This window comes from Lagopus leucura, unplaced genomic scaffold (genome assembly GCF_019238085.1).
Source record: "Lagopus leucura isolate 7727_CA_CO unplaced genomic scaffold, USGS_WTPT01 Super-Scaffold_741, whole genome shotgun sequence".
Lineage (NCBI taxonomy): Eukaryota > Metazoa > Chordata > Aves > Galliformes > Phasianidae > Lagopus > Lagopus leucura.
Window position 1 is genome coordinate 8,041,979 of NW_024962256.1, and position 23,935 is coordinate 8,065,913.

The 23,935-nt window shown below is 42.3% G+C and overlaps 1 protein-coding gene across 6 annotated transcripts in view; it reads left to right on the forward strand.

Annotated features, from left to right (window-relative positions):
• TACC2 (transforming acidic coiled-coil containing protein 2) overlaps positions 1 to 23,935 on the forward strand; it is a 117,520-nt gene that overhangs the window by 3,695 nt on the left and 89,890 nt on the right. For all 6 annotated transcript variants that reach the window (XM_042863811.1, XM_042863810.1, XM_042863814.1 and 3 more), the window contains exons 2-5: positions 6,929 to 7,057; positions 12,148 to 12,223; positions 13,514 to 13,573; positions 22,425 to 22,597. In XM_042863811.1, coding sequence (XP_042719745.1) covers positions 6,930 to 7,057; positions 12,148 to 12,223; positions 13,514 to 13,573; positions 22,425 to 22,597 — 437 coding nt within the window. In that variant the 5' untranslated portion in view covers position 6,929. The remainder of the gene's footprint in view (positions 1 to 6,928; positions 7,058 to 12,147; positions 12,224 to 13,513; positions 13,574 to 22,424; positions 22,598 to 23,935) is intronic.

Below are 23,935 nucleotides of genomic sequence, written 5' to 3' on the forward strand. Positions count from 1 at the left end.
CAGCTTCCATTAATCTGGAGGTTAGGAAGGAGGATGGTATTTGTGAAGAATATCAACGATATTCCTTTTCTCACTTGAGGCTTTCTTTAAAATCCTCTTACACCTCTCATCTTCTGTGGCAGTATTAGAGAATGACTGCCCTGTAGTTCTGGGCAGCTTTTAATCAGTGTTGTGCTGCTTCTTCTCATGAGGAAGGTGAAAGCAAGCTTTCCTACTGACAGCTGGCCATTCTCAGGAGAGGTGGGGAGGTGGAGTCACCTCAGAAAACTGTCAGATCAGCTTTTATGTTTTGTAATGCCAGTGGAATAAACATATAGAAGCCCCTCGACTCCAGAACTGAAGAGAGTGAACTTTTGTCCCGTGTCTCTGATCTAAGCTTAAACCCAACTAAAGAGCTTAAATTCAATTGATTCTACATTCAACCGCTGCAATTAATGACAGAAGAGTTGCACTGCTGACAGCCAGTGTCAGAGCAAAGACTTCACAGATTGTAGTTTTTCTTGACACAATCCTTTTTAACTATGGGCTTCTAAAGACCACAGGGTGAAATAAAAGTTTGACTTAATTTGTGTTGTTTTCCATTAGACACTCTTGCACATGGGATGCTGTGAAAATACGTCAGCCATCAAGACAGATACAGAATGCATAAGGCTCAGCAAGTCTGACACAATACTGCACTATACATTCTTGCCAAAATAAATTTGTCATAAAATGCTAGTTAGGACTTGACAGACTCATTTAGTTCTCTGGTTTCACAGTAAGCATATGATCTAGCTAGCACCCGTGGTGCTTGGGCAAACCAAGGCTCAGCCAGCTCTGAGTCCTTGCAAATGGATCAGGCTGTGTTTGTTTGCTTCATATTCAGAGCAGCGGTGTGCTGTGGGGAACTGTACAGAACTCCTAGCAGTAAAGTCTGTCTGCATGGGTGAAAGGTAAGAATGATTTAATTTATCTAAATGAAATCTGCTTTTCTGAATGTAAGTAATCAGAAAAGATTCTCTTGATTCGTGCAGGCTGGGTGTATAGCATAAAAACTTTTTCTAGCTATCCAACCACAATGAGATAGGTGTCATGCTAATAATTCTTTTGGCTGTGAGCAATTGCAGTATTTGCAACAGAAGAGTTTTAGAAGGAAACAAAACCAGTATAAATGTGATTAAGAAAACAAGATGATCTCGTTAGTGATAATGAAGGAAAACAGGAATCTTTAGGAAGGAGGCAATGCAATAGCAGTGCGTGCAGAATAGATCTGACTGAAGTGCTCAAATTAGACCAAGCGGCAAGGATTTGCTAAGTAGATCTTCAGGAAAAATAGCTTAAGGACATTTTCTTCCATTCCCAAAATATGTTTCCTCTGTAAAACCTGGAAGAAAAAAAAAAAAAACAACTGGGGGGAGATATACACCTCCTTGGCCCTATTTTCTGTGACTCTGTTGAGCTGTCAGTCAAATAGCACCACCTCATGCTCTTAAGGTTCAATGTCAGCTTTTCTCTCCCCTCTCAAAGAGGCAGAGATATGTGTAGGTCTCCTGCAGCAGTGATCTTTGATACTATCAAACTCTTGCATTATGAGCACCTTCTTGCAGCAGCCAGAAGCAGACTGCTGCAGAAAGAGAAGAAAAGTACAAAGCAGCAGCTCCCAAGTATCAAAATCCTAATTGTTAAAGCACAGCTTAATAAATCTGCAGTTACAGACCTTGCACGCCTAGATTTTAATGAGCTCCATTTTGGTTTTGCTTGGTACAGATCATGAATTCTCTAACACTATGTGTGATGTATTATACATAGCTGTCTTTCACTTTTGTTATTATCCTAGGATAGTGTGAGCTGTTGTCCTATTTTTCATCCTCATAGAAAAAGCTTTTGATTAGACTACCATGATTTGAGGCTTTTTTTATATTTCTTTGTGTGTACTACGTATGCAGCACATTGAACTGAAACTACAGTAATTGCTACTAGCTGTTGGAGTAAGCTCCATGCCTACTTGTTGCATTGTCTATTACTCACAGTTTCCATGCCACTTCCAACTGTAAACTGAAAATTACACTTAACCACTTTCTTTATGAGAAAAAGCTGCTTTTAGCCACAGATTTGGAGCGCTGCACAATTTTATGGAACCCATATGAAAATCTCTGCACGATGCAGTGAGATGGGGGGCGTATAAATTCGTGAGCTGTACCTCAAGTCTTTTTTCAGTTTCTGTGATGGCTTTCTCATTCAGTGCTCTCATCAGAGGTGATGTGCATCAGGAGCATGGAGCATTGGCATATTTTTACTCAAGATGACATTCTTGCACTGTAATAAACTAGCCTTAACATTTCTTTGTTGTTATGCACATTATATTTAGGCCCAGCATTATTTCAGTGTTTCAGGAGTTTTGGAAACGGTGCTTACGCCTTTTGCTTTAATGAATTCTACAGTCTCATAATAACTTTCCATGGCAAGTTCTGTTCTTATGTAGCTGAAGGTTGAAGAGGTTTGGGTCAATCTACACGCTCTTGCACTTATCAGAAATAATGCTATTCCTTCACCATATTTGGTGAATTCCAGTATATGTATGTTTGATCACACCAGAAAAGAATAATCACATCTGGATACAAGAAGAGACAATCTCAGTTCAGTTTATCCCAGTAGCTACAGAGGGTGCATATCCTCCAACCTTATATGACCTTTAAACTGGACAAACAGCTGTGAGCCTTATTTTGTGCTCACTGCATTAACTTAAAATACGGTTACTATCCACTCTTTGGGTACAAGAGATGATCACGGTTTCATGCTAGGACTAGAGTTGTTATTTTTTCATTCAGTGGTATCCCCACGTGCTTTGTGATTCATTAAAAACAGCTGTTGTGAATGGGAGAATTATCATTTTCACTTTGGAGTCCACATCCAAATATGACTCCAGTCATTGGACTGAAGTGACAGAGCTGGTTACATACATCGTTGTTGCAGTTGGAAGAAAGCTGGACCAATGTTACTTATTTCCATTCTCTTTATTACCTTTTTTAATTTTCCCAGGGCTGAAAGAACAGCTCAATGACAAATAGATAAATAGCAGATAAATAGAAACCAACTGTGGAATCAAGTTTCATCTGTTCATCTGTCAAGTTCCATCTGTCATAATGACCAAAACCAAAATAACTACAGCTGATGTTCGAAATGCGTAATTAGATTTTGGTGTTAAAATCTTACTGAGATTAAATGGGGAATTGACATCTTGAACTAGACTGTTTCCAGACTCAGGAAGCCAATATTGCAGATGATTTCTGAAGATTTTCTTCCCAATTTTACATTCGGTATTACAATCTTTGCTTAAAAATGTAAAATGTAAATTCAGCACCTAGTTATACGTAACAACAGTTATTTTCTGAGCCTGGTCTCCAGGAAACCCCCCCAAATCAAAAGCAAGACTGAGGTAAAATCCCGCAAAGCCTGGGCCCTGAGTATTTGCTAACGATGGGGAGACACTAATGCAGAAAATACAGCTGTAAATGAAGGGCGGAATTCTGAAACTGGATATTGTTTGTATTATTGAAAAATGATAACACGAGTATAAATAGTGTAAGCCCAGCTGGACAAGGCAATATGTTATATGAGTTTAAATCTGTCGTTAGGAGAAGCTGATTAGGTTTATGTCTGTCAAAAGGATGAAGAGTTGTGCCATCTGTAACAACAGCAAGCGGCTTAGTTAACTTTATCTCCACCAACACCCCAGGATTGCTAGGACAGCTTCCCACCATTAGATCATCTCTTAAAAAAGACACAACCACAGGAGCAAACATCAAGAGCTCCAGTTTAGAGTAAATGTGTCTTTGGCACCCATCACTGTCACCAGATCATCATCATCATCATCACAGAGAATTTGGACACTGTCTCTAACTGACCTCATTGTCTTGTTTTGCATGCCTGCTTAGTTGAGTCAACAGAGTCAAGGGGAAAAATGGCTATATAATTGACATTCACCTTAAGCATTCACTCATTACATTCATTTCAAAAACGTTATAAAGATGATGGAAGAGTTGTAATGCCAATAGGGAAGCACTCATTATTCTGCTGTTATTATCTTTAGCATGTCAAATGGATTTCAGCTTTACTGCTTTATATGTTTATTTGTTTGTGATGTCTTTAATGATACCTCTGTGACACTGCTGTGCAGAAAAAACGTTCTTGGCTGGCACTTACAAATGAGCCTACAGGAAGTATTTAGGTCCTGTAGCCTTGAAATGCAATGGGGTCTTTCTGTGCAAGATCAATCAATGTAGCATCATTGAGAAAAGTCCCTCAAGCAGTCCATGCACATTGTTTTGAGTGCTGAACACTAACCCTGGTTTCAAGCCTAGTACAGGATTACACAACATATTGATGCCTTGATTACTCAACCCCTCTGTGCCTCAGTTTCCCCTTTGGAAAGTGTTGTCATTGCCACCCTGCTTTGTAAATCAGTAAAGGACTTCCATCACCAATCCTACCTACCTGCAAGCATTGTGCCTATGTAACGTAACAGTTTTCACAGAACAGAAGGTTGGTGTTACTCCACAAGTTTCATTACAAAGTAAATACTTTTTTTTTTCAGTTGCCTTCAGCCTATTTGTAAACAATGACACATGGCTTTCCCAACACTATCTTGAGTGCAAGATTGTTTCAGAGGCCAATGACTCAGTTCCCAGCATTAGCCCTGCTGTGACCTGGTGCACTTGCTTGGACGAGAGTCTGAAACCAAGCCCAGGACGTGCTATTAACAAATTATCTTGACATACCAGTCTCCCAAGAGACTTGTTTTCATAGCTTGTTCTCATGACTGATAAACCACAGCACATCTTGAATGAGAACAATGTGGATTTTTGTCTCTGAGCTGCGTACCACCACTCCAGCTCTGTGCTTGGGCCCTGCAGCAGGACAACCATCTGTCAGTGCTTCCAAAAATACGCCCTTCGCTCCAGAGGTGCCAACACTCCTTCCAGAACTCACCCCAAGTCAGAGGAATGTTTCTCTGCCTCATCTTTGAGCTTTAGGAGCACGCATCCTTCCCTTTGAGTCAACGACTGTGCATTAGAGTGCAAAAAACAAACGTGCGCTCTGCCAAGTTGGCTATGGACCTGGGTTATACAGTCATGAGTGTCTCGTGATTAAATATAGGTGAGGTATTTGTCATCAATCATAATTGGCTGTTTACAAAAGGCAGGCAGTAATAACAAGGAAATCACATGCAGCCCTGTGTGATGATAGGCACAGACCAGCAGGTGAAATGTGGGGAAGCCTTGTTCACTGCCTTGTGGCATTGTGGCACTGGGAACCTACCTGAGAAGTCCTTGTCCTCATCTCCGTGCCCAGAACTGGCTGTGGACAGTTGGAAAGTCAGTGCTACAGTGCAGGGCTGCATTTCCCCAACTCCAACAGCCTTCCCACTGCCTTCAGTTCTGTGCATGGAACCTGGTAAAAACCAAAAATGCTGCTGTAAGTGTGGTTTGGAGAGAGAAGTGCTCCAATATTTAGACTAAATTTTTTGGACTCTCAAATTGCGCCAAATACTTTTAGTTAAGAGCTGAAATGAAAGGCTTATTTTCAGCATGAAAGAAATATTCTTGGGTAGAACGTAAATAAAATTAATGATCATCTCCATGCTGCTTAGGGAGGGGTGCTATGCCTAATGACAGCTTCCCAGTGACACTTTATAAAACTGTCACTGCCAACTTAACACTGCTTCACAGCCCTGAGCATGAATTAAACTTTTCAATACCTTGAATCCCATCAGAAACATTTTGGATCACAATATCTTTTGCAGCTTTCACACCATAACAAAGTCCTTTCCCTCCCTCTCTGCAGCCTGACCGCTGCTTGTGCCCAGGCAGATCCCTGCTGCACTGAACCCATGGCGTGGGAATGTCCTGAAGTACTTCTAATTAGAAATAATTCTGCTTAAAAGTACTGCTAATCTGGACAGCCTGATGGGAAGCGATGGTGGAGTGCCATAGATCAGATTTTTTCCATGCCAGGTTCTTACACTGCTGGCAATTAGCTAGAAATAGGAAGAATAGTTTTGAACTTCCTTAATTTGTTTATTAAAACAATAAAATCATAGCAGGTGCTCAGAGTCCCCCCTGTTCCTCCTCCTGCACTCTTGCACACCACGCACTGCCCAGCAGCCCAGGCTGCACTGCAGAGCTGGACCCACAGAGCCACCTTCTACCTGAGCATGCAGGCCAGTGAGTGAGTTCTGATTCTTTTTGGGAGGTGAGCAGCAAAACATCGTTTCACAAGTCTCACGAAAGGCCAGCTCAGCTTTTTTTTGTTGTTGCCAAGCAGCAGCACGATTTTACAGCGGATCCAGCTGCTGATGTTGCTAAGCAGAGCCAAGTTGTGCACTTTTCAATCATTACGTGTTCACCAGCTGTCATGATCGGATTATGATTTCCCTCCCACATCTTGATGGTTGCACTTCTAGAATTGGGCAGAAGGGCGTCAGTCAGTCTCAGAAGTCTCTACAGTTTTATTCTGATACGCAGAAAATACAAATTATTTTATAGCAGTGATATCAAGATCGGAGAAGAGTAAAATACTGAGCACTCCCCTTTTCTTTCCTCCTACCTGCAAGAACAGCTGGTGCATGATTTCATGCTCAGTGCTCCAGCAGTCTTTTATTGCTTGGTGTGTCACGTCTGTCATGTACAAATGAGAAACATTAAAATGTTCTGTGTTGTTTGGTAGCACTTCTGCCATCAAGCAAACTGAACTCATACTGAATTGTCCCATATAAATACTTCAGGTAGCATTTACTCTATGTATAAAACTGAGGTATCTGAGTAGTGTGTGGTTGGTAATTATGCCAAATATTGTATGTAGTAGGATTAAATAGAATAATGCATGCCAAGCTATTTGGATCTTAATGAAGTGCTTAATTCATTAACCAGATACATACCTCACCTTTCAGAATGAGCTGTGCTTTCCCCTACTCGGAGTCCTCCAATCCTCCTGGGTTAGATCCTCTTTTGACCAAGAAAGATTTGGAGTTCCCTGCAGGAAGAAGTGTGGATGAGGGATCACAGGAAAGCAGCCCAGTGTGAGTACTTCTTCATCTTCATCTGTTGTGGAATCAAAAAGAATAAACTGAGACATCAGAGAATGAAGAATGCTCTCACAAGTCATGTTTTATGCAAACTGATTTGACTTCTCTTACCGGTACAGAGCAGATGAGCAGCATCTGCATAGGTTGGAACTACTAGCAGTGAGTAGAGGCTGCTTGGCATAGTTGGGACAGGGCCTGAGACACCAGAGTGGGTCAGAAAACCAATGAAGCTCTGTCAAAGGCCAAAATGTAATGTCAGTGTTGTCTGACAGAGCTGTTCTGGGCCCGGAGCTCGGAGCAGTTGCTGCTCATAGTGCGTCTGCCGCTCCCTCGTGACTCATTGCTGGCAGCAGAGCAGCTGTCTGCGTGGCTCTGCAAACTTACACAAGGTTCACCCATCAGAGAGAGGGCTACTCCCTTGCACACATGTTGATGAAAAAGACAAATATATAACCAGAAATCATGAGTGTCTACCAAAAGGTTGGTTTCCCCAACATGTTGCCAGACGGTTGTTTTGCAGGGCAGCTGCCTCGCTCTCACCTCGTGGCATTCTCTCGCCTTAGCTTTGGAAATGGAATAGCACCAAATATGAGCTCAGTTTCTGCATGAGGAAATAATCCAACTAGCAGAAGTGAGGATATATTGTCAGGCTTGTGCTTCCCTGAGCTCCCACAGGATCCTTGTTCTTAAATTCATGGCAGAGAGCCTAAACAAAAACATTTCATTATGTATTGTCTATAGGCAATGAATATCACCGTGGCTCTATTTTGTTTTCTAAGGCAGCACGTACTAAAACCTTAATTTGATGAACTTCAATTTTCTGGGTCATGAAAAAGGATGGGGAGAACAGAACAAAGGTGATCTGACAGCTGCTTTCATGTATTTTAGTTCCAGAGCTTCACTATATACTGTGACTTTTTCATTTTGAGCTCTCTGAGATGTAGCACAGATTTATGTGACACTTTGTCTTAGCCCCATGCCACTAAACCTCCCCACATGTATACCTTAGCATGAAACCTGAAAAAGCTCAGGAAATACAAATAATTTGTTTCTGACCTGCACAATTCTGACCAGTAGCTGTGGATTAAGGTGCTATCATGGTGCTGGGGGCTTCACTGACTTCATTAAGAAACACAAGCTTGTAAAGGCACAGCACTCTGGCAGCTGTTCATTCCAGCCCTTCACATACCTCATGCTCTCAGCCCAGATGTTTGTACACCAAGGCAGAGAATGACCACAGGAATGCCAGACCCAGCACATAGATGCCACATGAAATTCCTGCCTCTTATTCATGTCAGGTAGGAACTGAGTGTGCTGGACTCAGTAATGCTGCTGTGCAGCTCTTCCAGGTACAGGAACCCAACAGTTTGCTATTCCTTTGCTGTGTGTACTATCAAATACCACTGGTGAGGGCAGAAACACGTTAATCCCTTGGAGTTACCACTGATGAAACACTGCTGCACTGCCTTCTCTTATCAGCTGTCTTTCTGAGAACCCCTCAATGAAGCTGTGCTTGAACAGACAATGCGCATCAACAACAGCAATTAGCTTGTCCATGAACCAGTACTTCTTGCAACATCACATTTCAAAGGGTTTCTGTCACATCTCCTCCCTTCCGGACAATTGTATTGGAAATGATTTCAGCATAACTTGAAAAGGAGCACCTATTAACAGGTATTTCAAAGCATCACAGAATCATTTCAGTTGGAAGGGACATTTAAAAGTCCAACCAATGCCCTGCAATGAGCAGGGAAGCCCACAGCTCCATCAGATGCTCAGATCCCTATCCTCTGACCTTGGGTGTCTGCAGGGAAGGGGCATCACTGTCTTTTTGGGCAGCCTGTGCCACTGCCCCATGGCCATTATCATAAATGACTTCTTCCTTATATCCAATCTAAATCTCGCCTGTTCTAATTTGAAACCAATTTCCCTTGTCCTGTCAAGAAGAGCTTTCAACAGTAGTGAGATAAAATGAAGGGCAGCGTGAAATGGACAAACAAAATGCAGAGCAGATATTCCCCCCAGTACTAATTTTCCCTTGGCAACACGTGCATAACTGCAGTGCAAGAAGCACCTCTCCTACCATAGACCAAGGGACACCAGCAGTGAAATATGCTTTGACCAAAGGCTGCTTTCTCCAGGCTGACATATTTGAAAACCATTAGCAGAGGATTTATGGAAGGCAGAGCCACAGCGGCCCGGCGGAGCAGGGGGAGGCCGGGTGGAGGAGGAATAACTCGTTTGCTTTTTGCCTGGGGTGGAGGCAGGCTGGTTGCAGAGCAGGTTATGAAGGTGGGTCCCTGAAAGAAAGCCTACATTTGGTGTTGGGCCGAGGAGAGGCAGGAGGAAAATAAGGCAAAAACGCAAGAGGTAAAGATGGGAGAAAGGGTTTGAAGACATGCTCTGAAAGCGTCGCTGCACCCAGCACTGCCCGGTTGTGCCAGAACGTAAGTGCAAAGCTAAATGGTCTCCCTCTCATTTTCCGGGAAGCGGTTTTTCTGCTGTATAGATACAGAAGTCCCTGTAGGCTGATGTCCAAGTTGGTACCAGTGAGCCATTTTTGAGATACGTGGTGCTAACAGAATTTTAATAATGACATGTAAATTGCAAAAGATAGAGCAGGAAGATGAGAAAGATTATCTTTCGGTGAACCCATGTTTATTTTATGAATGGATTTTTAGCATGTTTATAACGTTGATTTGAAATTCCATACATATGATAAAGCTCACGTATTTTACAATGAAAGCAATGCCTGTGCATTGAGAAATGATTTTAAAAACAATGTATGTAAAAAAGATTGTAATTTGAAGAAATATCTTTGTTACTGTGCAGTTCTCTCACTTATCATTCTCACATCTCATTGAGGGTTGGACTGGAAGATCCTGGAGGTCTTTTCCAACCTTAATGATTCTATGATTCTGTGATTAGTGGAGAATATATGCATTATTCCTTATTGATCACTTTTATCTTTATTATTGAGAGAATTTTAATGTGCAGTTATATGACCGTTCTGAAACTTCATACTCTAAGCAGAGAAAAAAGTAGGTAAACACAACGTGATACATTGGTGGAAATTTTCAACAGCTAAACTTCGAGCCACGTTTTTTGTAATTTTATATTCAGTGCCTGAACATTTTAATAAAAAAACAATAAATAAAGTATTTTTGCTTTCAAGTGAGTATGACAAATTCAACTTCTATTTGTTGTTGCTGTTAATAACAGTCAATATCGTGGCATTGGTGCAGAAGCCTTGAAACCATATTATGCACTGGGGTGAATTTAAAATAAATAGAGCAACACTATATCATATGCTGCCTAATCCACTGAAGAACTTGACAAATGCTGAAAAACTGTAGAATTTGCATTTTCCATCAGTGTATATGATCCTATTGCACACTGAGGTACACATGAGGACTTGGAGAGCTGCGTTCTTTCCCCAGCTTCTGTTCCCGCTGTGAGTGCTCATAGGAGGAATGCTGTGAGAGCTTTTGGTTTCCACACGATGTCTGTGGGAGCAGAAAAGGATCAGGGAAAAGAAAAGCTGGTGGGTCAGTGGGTGGAAATGCCAGTCTGTTCTCTCCTAGGGAAGCGTGTGGCTGCTGGGGGAAGCTCGTTGTAGCTCGTTGTTTCCCTCCTGTGCATTGTAACCTCGGTTAACTGCTCAGTGGATGAGAATGCTGTCATAACAACACACATTTAAAATATTATAATCTTAACCTGTTGTCCTGGAGCATTTTGGTGAGCTGCACCTGAAAAGCTTTGCACATTCACACTCTGTGATGGAGCACTGTGTGCTTGGAGAACAGCGACTGGGAAAATATCGCCTATGGTCTTCCGTGTACTTCCAGGACTACTTTAAAACAGCAGAGGATTTGGCAGTAGTCATAGCAGATAAAAGCTAGGGCTGCTAATTAATCACTAAAAGTGCAATCCTGGTCCCAGGGATTTCAACAGGAGCAAGTTCAAGCACCGGTATATCCCCTGCAGACACTCAAGTTTAAACAGAGCATAGCTTATAAGCACAGCGCTCAACTCCTCTCCCTCCAAGCTTCCTGTGAAGAAGAATAATCTTTCAAGTTTAAAAAAAGTGTGCTGCAGTAATAAGTAATAACATTCCTTAAAAACTTGTATGGTTTTCTTGGCTAACAATGTGCAATCTTTCTCTGGCAGCCTGGCTTTAATGGAGGTTTTCTTGACATGTGCCACGGACCAATCTCACATTCTTTAGAAAAATAAAAATAAAAATTGAAGGGAATATTCACCTGATGATACAATTACAGCGAATTTAAATGCCTGAGCTCCAAAATGAAATGTCTACAAGAAGTAAATGTCTGCAGCTCTGTTGTGCGCACTCTTTCTGAGCAGCCTTTAAAATGCAGCGAAAGCATGGAGCCTGGGGAGGCACTGCCTGCAGAGCTGCTGCTGACTGTTCTGGAAATTAGGTAATTAGAGTTGAACCAGTGTAAAACCAATAGTAATTAAAGCGAGCAGATCCTGTCAAGTGTAAAGAAAATGCGTTTTAGGTCATAAAACTGTGAGTAGAATATTACCTTGGAAAAGCAAGGTATGACTTCGGCAATAAGGATTAAAAAAAATACATTTTTTCTTTTTTAAAATTGAGGGCATGCATGGGAAATTGTTTCTGTTACAGGAACAGCCAGGTATAATGTTGTGGTTCTAGGCAGAGTGAGCCTGCGGCTCAGTCCAGAGTCTCCAGGATAGAAAAGTGGTTTGAATACAGTTAACATAATAAAGTTTTCATATGGGCTGTCCATCCAAAGAAGGTTTGGCAAGGAAAATGCCTTTCTGCTCAAATGACATGGGATAATCCAGAAGCAGAGCAACAAAGCTGAGTTTCAGGGAGTGTCCGTCAGCATAAGCAGAGCCAGTGTGGGAAAGGCAGCAGGGAGAGATTGCAAAAGAGCTCTCGTCCCTAATCTGTGATTTAAAATCACTGTAAAACTGAAGGTCAGGAGGGGCAGCAGACAAGGTGACTGAGATGATGCTCCTCCAAAATGTATAGCTTTTAGCTTTTTTGTTTTATTTGTTTAACAGAAGACTAAGAGCTTTTTCTTTTCTTCCAGTGGTCTCTTTAATTGCTCTGTGATACTGGACGTCAGCATCAGAATGGGCAATGAGAACAGTAGTGCAGAAAATCAGGTGAGTGTGGCAGCATGATTGCCTTTCCTTCCCTACTGCCAGAGAGCAAACCTTGCAGAAATCTGTTTCACCAACCATTTGCCTCGTGCTTATCTCCTGCTCCCAGTTACACTCGTATTTAATTGCAGTCAGTGATAATTAAGGGCAACTTTTTGTTTGTTTGCTTTTCAATTTGGTGATGATAATGCTCCATCACATCTCCGCACTGTGCAGGTGGCTGCTGCCTGCAGGTCAGGAGCTGTTGGGATCCCAAGGAACGCTCAGGGCTGTCCTCAGCGCCAGGAGCAGGGCAGCGGGGACAGCCCCAGGCATGGGCCCTTCCAGGGGATGGGGATGGGCCAAGATGGGTGCTGGCTGTCAGCCCACGGCTGTGCAGGTTTGATGTGGAGCAGCTGTGCTGGCCCGGAGTGGGCCCTGGGGCCATGGGCAAGGTGAGGGGAGGCTCTGGGGGCCAGCAGTGCCTCCAAGTGCCCCCAGGGCTCTGACACACAGTAGTTCTTGTCAACAAGTGACCTTGGTGTGCTGATTCAGGGATTCATATCTACATGAGAAGAAGGGTGCTTTGTTAATGCGTATTGCTGTTTGGTCATCTCTCCTTGAATTGCTGGACTGAAGGGAAGCCGTGTGCTGTGGTTGGCCGTGTCCGATTGTATCAGAAGATATTATGTTGCTGTGCGTTTGAATAAAAGTTGTGATTTGTTAATTTCAGCAGTTAAGATACCAGAACGTTTCATCCTCTCTTTGTCCAGATCTTATGGTAGATGGCAAAATGCATTTGGGTTCATTGTGCTTCCTCTTGAGGTCTGAGTAAAGCCACTGTACCTTGTGCATGGCAAAGTGAGTCCTCTTCAACAATCTGTGTTAAAAGTTAGCCAAATTTTGTCATAAAGAGGCATCTGAAATAGAGTTCTGCTGTAGCTGTTGGCTGTTCTGGCCAAGTGGTATTGTTATGGCAGAGCTTGGTCACAACATTTTTTAAGAGTCAGGGACAGGAAGATGTATTCATTCAAGTCAACACAAGTAATTTCACTTGCATGCATTGGTGATAGGAGGATGGTTGGACTGGATGACCTTAGAGGTTTTTTCCAACCCTGGTGATTCTATGATTTCTATGATTTACATAAATAATTGGAATTTCTTCTCCTTCACTTAGGATGTTTTTGAAACTCAGAAAGTAATAACAACGTCTTAAAAGCTACTGAATCTGCTGAACGTTCATTGACAAAATATCCCTTAAAATTAGTCAAAATCGTTATAGTGACTGGAATTTTAAAATGCATTTATTTTTAGTCAGAAGTTCCCAATGCAAATCGAGTCATCCTTATGCCGCCAAGCCAAGGAACACAGCAGGTAGTGTGTGATGAAACTGGTTTGCATGGTTTGCATTTCAGAATGTTAGCATCAGGCTTGGCTGTTCTTTTTCTCATGCGTCTGCTTTTGGCTTTTGTTTTTTGACACTAACTGCAAATTTGCTGGGCAGTGACATTTCAGTTTTCAGCAAGTTGTAAAAAGAAAAAATCTGGTTTCTTTTAACTTTTTTCTTTGGTAGCAATCTATGCTTAAGAACAGCAGCCTGTATTTGACCCTCTTTGCATGTTGGCTTCCCTTTCCACTCTCCCACAATTGAAGTAGAGCAGTGGATGTTGTTATAGGCAGTGCCATTTGACATGAGTTGTTGTTTCTGTTTATGTATTTATCAGAGAACACCATTCCCCAGCTCTAGCTCTCAGCTGAGCCCCTTGGAAGCCATACACATGGTTTGCATTAAAGTTGAGAGAATCTGTGCTAAGTTTAGAACTTATTTAATAAGAGGGAAGATCTGCAGGATAAATACGCTACTATGAGGAACATAGTAGGCACTTACAGGAAAATAAATACCCAATCTGTCTTTTAAAGACCGTATTCCAAGGAAAATATAATGTAAATTTAATAGAAATGAGCAAAGATAATAAACAGATACAGTGAGGCTGGGGCCAGCAGTATATTTAACAAAGTGACTTTACATACACTAACCATGCTCTGTTTTCCTCCAGCAGTGCACAGAGTCTGAACTGCTGAGAGATTCTAGGCTTGTGCTCTGCCCTATTAGCATGACACATCTTGCTTTCGAACAAGGACCTGTCAGTGGCAAAGCATGTTGGGCTTATGCTGAATTAAACCTAAGTGCTTTGTAGGATGCATTCTCCTTGAAAACAAAACTCCATGTGAAGACAAATATGTTTAAATTGAAGAAGAAGGAAGCCAGAAGAACAGAGATTCCCTGATTTAGCAGAGGAATTGTATAGGAAAGAAAGGAAGTATTCTTCAGTGGGAAGCTCTCAGAAGTACTACAGTTTCTGGGACCCTTCAAGACCCCAGCAGTTGTGTTGCCCATCAGACACATCTCTCTTCAGCCAACCATTGGTACTGAGGAATGGCAAGGCCAGTCCTTGGGTTTTACCCAAATTTTCTGGAAAGCCATGTATTCAAAAATCACCTACACAGCCAGAGCTAGGCTCCTAGTTTCATAGAGATTGATGTATTACTGCTGCCCTAGATGTTTGGATGGGCTCAGGTGCCATCTTCTAAGCACCACTTAAAAGGGAAGCCAAGCTTACTACAACAAAACTAACCAACAGCTGAGCACCACAAACTTTTCTAGAGCTACAACAGGACAGATTTTCTAATATGCAGTGATGGTAGCCAAGGCTTTTAGCTCTTGCTACTCAGAGTTCTGAGGAGGAGAGCCATCATCATCATTCACAGCCCCTCCCATGACTCCAGAAAAGCCCAAGTCACCCAGCACTTGTAAAGCCCTTTGAAGGTGCTGCTGAAATGAGCTCCTGGCAGCCAGCACTCTGCCCCACAGTGGGAGAGGGAATTTCAAAGTCAGTTACCACAGAAATCATTTCTATCTATTTTGCTTTATCCTTTCTTCTCCTCGTTTTCCGAGTAAGTAGGGAGCCAGACAAAGCTGGCTGTTACTCATCTATGTTGTTGTTCATTTCATTTTACTCATAAATCCTAATGTGTGGTTATCTTTTTTGTGTGCTCTTGTTTGCTTTCTGCTGCAAGATGTGTGAGACGGGTAACACATGCATACATGCTGGAGGGGCCGTAACTTCTGAAGGGTTTATTTGTTTGTCTTGAGCGTCGTGCTGTGATCCTGCTAGAGTCTTTCCATTTAATTGTTACAAACAAATCTGACTGCTGCCCAGTTCTGCAGTTAGTATGCCTCATTATAACTTTTCCCATATTTCAACTTACTTAAGCCAGTGGATCTAGTTAATTGGTACGGTTCCTCTTGCACATCTCACTATTATGGGATTAGCACAGAATGCAGCGAGTCCTCTAGCAGCTTCCCTGCCCTCAGTCTCCATTCCCATGGATAACTAGGCAAATTCCTCTGGGCTGTGGTACTCATGCTGTGTGTTTACATACTTCTTGAATAGTGCAATAACATCTGTATACATTCCATTGCTTATTTTCAATTGGCAACAAACACGCATTCCCAATTTTCCACACAATTTTGTGCCTATAGCATTTTAATGAGGTACACAATCACCCTACATGGGATACACTTATTCTACTCTACAAGCTATCATTTTCTTTCACTCCTTCCATTTCACCCGTTGCACATCAAGAGTGCACAAAACAGCAGGCCTGCTCCACATCTTTTTAGTCAGCACTTGTCTTCTACGGAGTGGCAGTGGCAATGTGCCCATTGCTGGTACTTATATAGCTCCAGTTTATATGCAGTCATTCATTAATGCTTACATCCAATAACTACTACTGCTCTAATGTTCTTGGTGAGTAACACCAAGCATTTGTTCCAATTCACACAAAAAGAACACAGTCTGTTTTCTGAGGGTTAAGCATCCATATGTACAGGTGCAGCAAATTCTGGGGCACTTCTCACAATAATGAATGATTGTACTTGTTCTCATCTTCTCTTTAAATGAATGAGGGGAGATGAAAGAAGAATAAAGATTCAGAGTTGCAGAAGGGTTCTTCATTTGAAGGCATTGTGAAAAGGAAGTTGGGAATCTATTCCTTCCCTTCTGAAATAATGGTTAGAGCTGTCTGCACATCTGTAAAGCCACAATCATTTCTAATGGGAAATGTATATTTATGGTATAGATGAAAAGGAAAAATATTACGCAACTATAAAGAAGTTGTATAATTATTCCCTACATTTCACTACTTAGAAATAGCGAGAAAATGGCAGACCAACGTTTTCCACTACTGTGGGTTATATGGTAACTGTTGAGTCGTGGCCTGAACCACTGGTTGAGCACCTGGGGAAAGGACCTGGTCAGCCCTGGGAGCACAGGTGAGGGCGATTCAGCTGTGTGACCAGAAGGGGTGAAGCTTGGCTGCACCTCTCTTAGACCCCATTTAAGGGCTGACTACAATTAAGAAAGATCTCTTTCTGGGGGTTCCTCCTTGGTGAAGCTTTCCCCTGTGAGTCTGGAATTTTCTGATACAGATGAGCAATCTTCTTCCCTTCCTTTGTTGCACATTTCTATTGTGTTGGTCCTTTTGTCATCACGCCTCTGTTGTAGCCCCTTTCCCATTGTTTTGATCTGTCCATTGTTTCAGGGTATTTAGATAGCACTAGCCAGCAAATGCTGCCAGCTGGTGAACAGAGCAGAGGACAGATCTCGTTGTGGAGAGGATTTTCTTAATAGTACTTCACATAAACCAATCTGCATCTTCTCAAAACTGTACCAGTTCTTAATAACTTAGAAATAATTTTAACTAAAACAACTTTGAATTATAAATGTTGAGATAAATTTTCTTTTCCAAGATCGTCAACTTGATCCCCTCTCTTTCTTGGCGTGTCTTGTATGCATGTTGTCCATGAGGAGATAATCTAGGTATTCATTCAACCCTCAGCAGAGGGACAAAAGAAGATAAAAAAGCTGTGGGGAAGCAAATGGACTTACAAGAAGAGCTACAGATTCTCCTTTGTCTGCTAAACTTCAGTGACATAAATGGGAAGATGAGGCGAAGAAGAACCATGAAGCGAGTTGTGTAGCATGTTCCATTGAGCTCTGTGCAGGCCCGTGCTATGAATGAGTCTTAAACACAAGAGCAGGACATAGAGAAGACGTTTACACTGATGTTAGAAGGACCTGAAGATAAACTGTTAATGTCCTCAGTGGGTTGGAAAGGTTACAGTGTGAGCTGTGAAGCCTGAAGGTCTTGCTGTAGCCCAGAGGAAGTGGTGTATTCTGTAAAGCATGCCAAACCAAGGATAATATGGTGACATATATATGAACATGTGTATGTAAATATAGGCATGAAAAAGCTTATGCTTGCAACTAAAGTGTTTAGGTTTGGATTTCTAAAGAAGAAAGCAGCTCTTTTTCTCTAGGAAAAGCTCAGGTGCCTATAATATTAGAAATTTCAAATGCTGCTGTTACCATATTGTACTTCTCACGCATGTTTTGTTTGTAGGAAGCAGATTAAATGAGACTTCCACCAAAAACCAGTATTTTTTATTCCTGGCACTTTGAGGATTTTAATTAGAAAAGGCATGAACATAAAATACTGCTCCTGGGAGGGACAAATTAACCAAGCTAGAAGCAACAGCAAATTATACCATTACTGATGAAGTAAAAAATCTACTCCAGTTGCAAAATTCTCTATGGATAAAATCTCCCAGAAAGAGATTTCCTGTCATGTAGTGCTTACATCCAACTAACCAAATAGTTGTGATGCTTGGCATACTGTCAGTTTGAAGACAAACACCGAGAAATGGTCACTAACAGCTGCTCTCAGCAATGGGCAGGTGCTGAGCCACGCAGGCTGCTGCACAGGTTGTTCATTAAAATCAGAACTTAGCTCTACTGCCTTGTGACAAAACCAAGTTTTAGTGTAATTCTTCATATCTCAAATGGAGTTCTAGTTTGGCCTGATGCATCAGTTACCGGTCAGTTCCTGTGCTATGAGTTGTACTTCTGCTGGTTTCACTGAAGTTCTGATTTTAAAAGCAGTGTGCATTCATTATCTAATTTGGTACCATTTCTCCAGACCATTAAGGACATAAATATTTGTATAACCAAGATGCTATAATTGCAATATAATCAAAAGAGTAAGGCAAAGTGTATAACCAAGATGTTATAATTGCAATATAATCAAAAGAGTAAGGCAAAGCAAACAGGGATCACAAAAGAGAATAAGTAGAAGAGCTTACCCTTGGGTTGAGCTCACTAGAAGATATCAAAGAGGAGGATCTCCAGAAGAGATCCTTCCCCTCTGGTAGCCAGTTCTTAAATAGGTCCAGGAGGGGTGGAGCCAGGCTCCACCCCTTCCGGTAGCACAGGTGAATTGCCTTCACCTGTGCTCCTCTGGCTGACTCATGGCTCACCTCAGGTGATCAATCAGAGGTTCAGGCCGTGACTCAGCAGTTGCCATACAATATTGAAAAATCTAATTCAGTACTTGGTAACTGTACTGGAACCAAAAGGGAGCTCCCAAAGACTGCTTTCAAAATTGCAACAGCCTGTCCTGATGGGGATGCTTGGAGCTGATGAACCAGTGTTTGCCACAGCCTCACCTTTAAAAATAAACTTTAAAAAGCATGTAGGGGAAGATGTGGATTAGTGTAGATTCTGGTTTATCAATTGAGATTAGTTATGGCTTGTTTCAGCTTCTCCTCCTCTCATAAACACAGGGAGCTGCTGAGAGTGGAAACTTCATGTAATTTTTCCATGATAGCTTTCAGGTGCAGCCAGAGCTGGGCATGCTTATGCCTGCCATAAGGGCAGCATGCAGCAAGGGATGCCGTGCTGGGAAGCTGGAAAAGGAGCTGCTGCTGTGCTAGAGGAGAGAGGGAGGCAGCAGGGTGGTCACTTGCTTGGAGTGTGACTTCAGATGTAAGCTGTGTAGCGCTCCTGTTTGTGCATTTTCTGTGACAAACACAGCTTAGTTATTTTTTTAAACTAAGCTAGATGCAAAACTACTGAGAGCCCACGGATTCTGATTTTTAACATAATTGTTTCATTAAGTCTTTCAATTACTTTTTTCATAATGAGAATCCTTTAGAATAGGAGCACGCTACATTTCAACTGACTGCAGGGTGGATTTAGCTGCCATCTTCTGCAGTAAATCACTTCAGAGACTGCATGCATTGAAACATCAAAAATAATTCATTTGGCATCAGCTTTCTGATGATCCTTCTGAACAAAAACATGCTCTTGTTAATTGTTTCCACAGATGTTCATTTAAAAACTAAAGAAATATGCTCTGTAAAGCAAGTTCAGCTCCTGATTTGCATAACTCTTAAATTAAAAAAGCTTGATAGAAAAATGGAATTGTTTTCCCATTGGCTGGCACAGATTCACAGAGCCTATGCTTTTGTGATTAATTAATTAGTAAGCTGAATGTAGAAGGCCAGTAAGTTTTTGTAACACATTACTGTTAAAATCCTCTCTTGAGAGCATCATTTCCTGGCTAAGCGTGCTGCTGGGTGACAAGACAACAGCTTTGTTTTTTGGTTGTTCCTGCTTGGGCAGAGAGCAGCTGTCAGTGGTTGAACCCTTGCTGCTCTAACAGGAGCCACGTTGCAGAGATTGTGTTGATTATCTGTTAAATTTGGTCATGTTGGGGACTTGAACGAGGCTTGGGTTTTTCAGTGACTGGTTGCCGTTGTTTAAGGATGGGTGAGAGGTGGATGATAAGTTATTAATTAAACAGGAGATCCTTGGAAGCACAAAACTGTCAAGATAATAGAAATAAAATAATTTTTAAACAGCCCATTGCCTTGACAATCCACGAGAAGTGTTGATGTAGTCTTCAATATTCACTTAATTACCTCTTGAACTGAGATTTGTTGCAGTTGTTCTCATCTTCTCAATCTGCCTCTCCCTTTGTGTTTTTCTTCTAATGTTAGGACTTGGCAGAACAGCAGATAAAAGTCACGGCATGTAGGTGCTGTCTAACAGGGATACACCCTCGTTGTGATGAGGAGGTGGCTGATCTCATGTAAGAGCAGTCACTGGGAAGCACTGCGTAGTACTGAGCTGAAGGAAACAGAGGTGCTGATGGTAGAAGAGCAGAAAAAACGTACTTGGTGCCAGCATGGCTGTGTATGGCCCCAGAAATACTATTTCCACCATTTGTTGTTTTCCTTGATTGAAGGGAGTGTGTAAACAGGAGGGCGAATGGCTGTTTACAAGGGTGAATAGTGATAGGGCAAGAGGGAATGGTTTTAAACTGAGACAGGGGAGGTTTAGGTTGGATGTTAGGAGGAAGTTTTTCACCCAGAGGGTGGTGAGGCGCTGGAACAGGTTGCCCAAGGAGGCTGTGGATGCCCCATGCCTGTAGGCATTCAAGGCCAGGCTGGATGTGGCTCTGGGCAGCCTGGGCTGCTGGTTGGTGACCTGCACACAGCAGGGGGTTGGAACCAGATGATCATTGTGGTCCTTTTCAACCCAGGCTTTCTGAGTATCCATATGATAAATAATGCATTTTTGTCAGTTTGTTCTCTCTGCACACATCTATGCATGCTGAAACGAATTCTCTGCAAACTTTCTCATGCAAACAATAGCAAATCTTCCTAAAACAATGTTGCAAGTTCAAAACAAAAGCCTGTATGCTAACTAAACTCTATTCTTTTTTTTTCTTCTGGCTGGGAAAACCAAATTTACTTGAGTGTACAAGAAGTTTTTTGCTATATGCTGTGGTTTTGGGGCCAATGTATATAGTTAAATAAATACTCCAAATGCCAGATGTCAGCACATGCTGGGTAAGTGCTTGACAATCATGAAACCCAGAGCCCTTGGACTGTCCAAACGGAAAGCGCTGTGATAAAGGGGACTTCTGCAAACAGAGCAGTAGTGAAGGGGTTCCTCTGGGGGAAGGCAGAGGATATGAGAGTTAATCAAATTTGCTTTAAATCTGAAGAAAGTACTTTTCATACTGAGTACCCTGACCTTTTCAGTTGCTCATTACATGGGCTTTCCTTGTCCACTCAGTGTCTCGCATTCCTGGGTCTCATCAAGAGAAGCCTTTGGCTGTGTGAGGACATGCCATGCTTACAGAGAAACATAATTTTGGAAACAATGGTTTTCCACCATGGGAAATCTACTGACTGTATCAAGAACAAAATAAACTTCTCTTTACCTTTCAAAGATGCTTCTGCAAGACATAAATAAAATACCCATAAGTTGTCTGTGCTGAGCAGGCCATGTGGTAGCACCCTGTGGGCACTGCTTACCCCTGCAGGGCTCTTCTCCTCCCAAGAATGAAACCAGCAGTTTGCATTAGTGTTGTGGATTTGTATGTTTTATCTATGGGTGATGACCCTACGTAAACTGCTGTCTTCCAAAGCCTGAAAGGTGCTTACAGCAGAGCGGGGTTGGTCTCTTCTCACTGGTGACAGGATGAGGGGAGATGGCCTCAAGCTGCACCAGGGTAAGTTTAGGTTGGATATCAGGAAAAACTTCTTTACAGGAAGGGTTGCCCAGGGAGGTGGTTGAGTCACCATCCCTGGATGTGTTTAAAAACCATTTGGATGTGGTGCTCAAGGATGTGGTTTAGCAGAGGGTTGTTGGAGTAGTGTGGTTAGGTCATGGTTGGACTCAATAATCTTTAAGGTCTTTTCCAACCTGAGCGATTCAATGATTCTAAATGCTTACCTTTGAGAAGAGGGTTAGCTTCACCGGATTTATGTAATTCATTTCCACAGCCACACAACAGAAATGACAGTTTGTTATGGGTGCTATCACAGAAATGCAGCATGGCAGTGAATCAAGCTACCTGCCTCACTTCAGAGACATTCTGAGCATTGGTGAACTGGGAGGGGAAATAATTTGGGCTTAGATTTGAGTGTTGGAATGTCTGATATTGGCGTTGTCTCTAAATTGACTCCAAAGATACTGAGCAAGTAATTGCCAGGCTTGGGAAAAGAGCAGTGATAGGCTCCTTGGGTCAGGAAGGCCCTGAGCTGCTTTACAACAATTGCTGCATTCTTCTCTCCCCATTCTGTCCCTTATGTTTAATTTTGGCTTAACCACTTCCTTCCTTATTTCTGCCATTAGAAAAAAATGAAAATAAAAAAGCTTGGCTTTGGAACCTGCAACTTCCATCAAAGCAACAGCATGTGCCACAGAAGCTGTCTGTCAGAGGGCATGGCAAAACTGCACCAGATCCTCCAGGATTTCCTGTGCTCCGAAAGAGCAGTACTGATCTGAATTGTCCTGTTTCATTCCAGAGTGCTCTACAGGACTCAGAATTAAGCCAACCACCAGGTGATGAGCACAGCACAAAGAGGAGCCCCCAGGAAAACAGTGTGGCAAGAGCTGGAGGTCAGCATGTCTCAGATCAACTTCCTGCTGCTGTGCAACCAGATGGGAGTGAATCTCCTCTGACTGCAGGGCCAGCAAGGTAAGAAATAAAGCTTCTTCCTGTTAATATAACCAAAACCCTGCTGATAGCTGGGGCTTGTCTGCTCTTTTTTATCTGCTATTCAAAATCTATCATCCTGATGGATGGTGGTGATGATGGTCTTCTGAAATATCTGACCAGAGCAAGACTGCTTGCTGCTTACCAAAGTGACATTCTCACCTTGCTGTATAGCTGTAAACAAGGCTCTGGTTGTTGGAGAAACCATTGGCCTGAACATTCTATGCCTCTTATTCATGCTGATAAACTCTTACCTGAGACAGGAATGTTGACAAGTCTCTTGCACAGTCATATTGCTGTGAAGTAAGGCGTAACTGTAAACAACTGCAAAATGCCACGCTCAGCTCTGTGTAGCTCAAAAGTATTAACCCAGCTGATATTTCTTACTATCTTTTCTAAATGTCTTCCTTCACCTGATGAAAGCAACAGATTCACTTTCAGAGCTAATGTAACCTTCAGTGTGAATAGGGATGGCAAAAGGCAATGTGATTTGGCTCCTATTAAATAACCCCAAGGGTGAACTTTCTTTGAATCATTAATACTTCAGCACTCGGGTTTCCTCATGCTTCTAAGCTTCTCATCTGCTGTAGTGAAGCCCTTGTCTAATATTGGCTTGATCTTAACATGGGGCTGAATGCTTTCCTAATCATCGGTGCCCCTTGGGATAGAATGATAAATGCATTTTAGAACAGAGAGCTGTAATCTGCTGGTAGATGGGCAGGGCTGTTATGTTGTGGGCACTTCTTTAAGGGTTTTCCCAAGCTTCTGTTTGGATTGGAGATTTCACTGCAGAATGACTAGCTGCATCTCTTTCAAGTGGATGTCACCAGAACACATCAAGAAGCATGACGGTCTTTGTTACTTCATGTTCCTGCTCCCCTATTTGGTTGTTGAGATATAAGGAGTTCAGTCATGCCAAACGAGATATGGAGTGTGAGGTCTTGGCTGGAGAGCTCACTGTGGGCTTCAATACAACAGGGAATGGTCTGTCCTGGTAGGGAGGTCTTCTCTGAGAATGCAGATAGCCATGAATGTGTTGCAAAACTGAGCAGTGAGTTTTGTTCCTTGGTTTGTTTTGCTGATCTTGGCCTTGCTGTGATGGCACTGGGAGAGAGTAGAATTGATTCAGATGAAGTGCCTGTAGTCTTCATACTGACGCTTTAGTATCTGACTTCCATGTATGGGACTGTAACAGAAACACTAAGTCACAGCCTGAAGCAGTGATTGAGCACCTGGTGGAAGGCAGGGCCAACCCAGGGGAGCTCAGGTGCATGCAGTGCAGCTGAGTGACTGGAAGAGCTGGGGCCAGGATCCACCCCT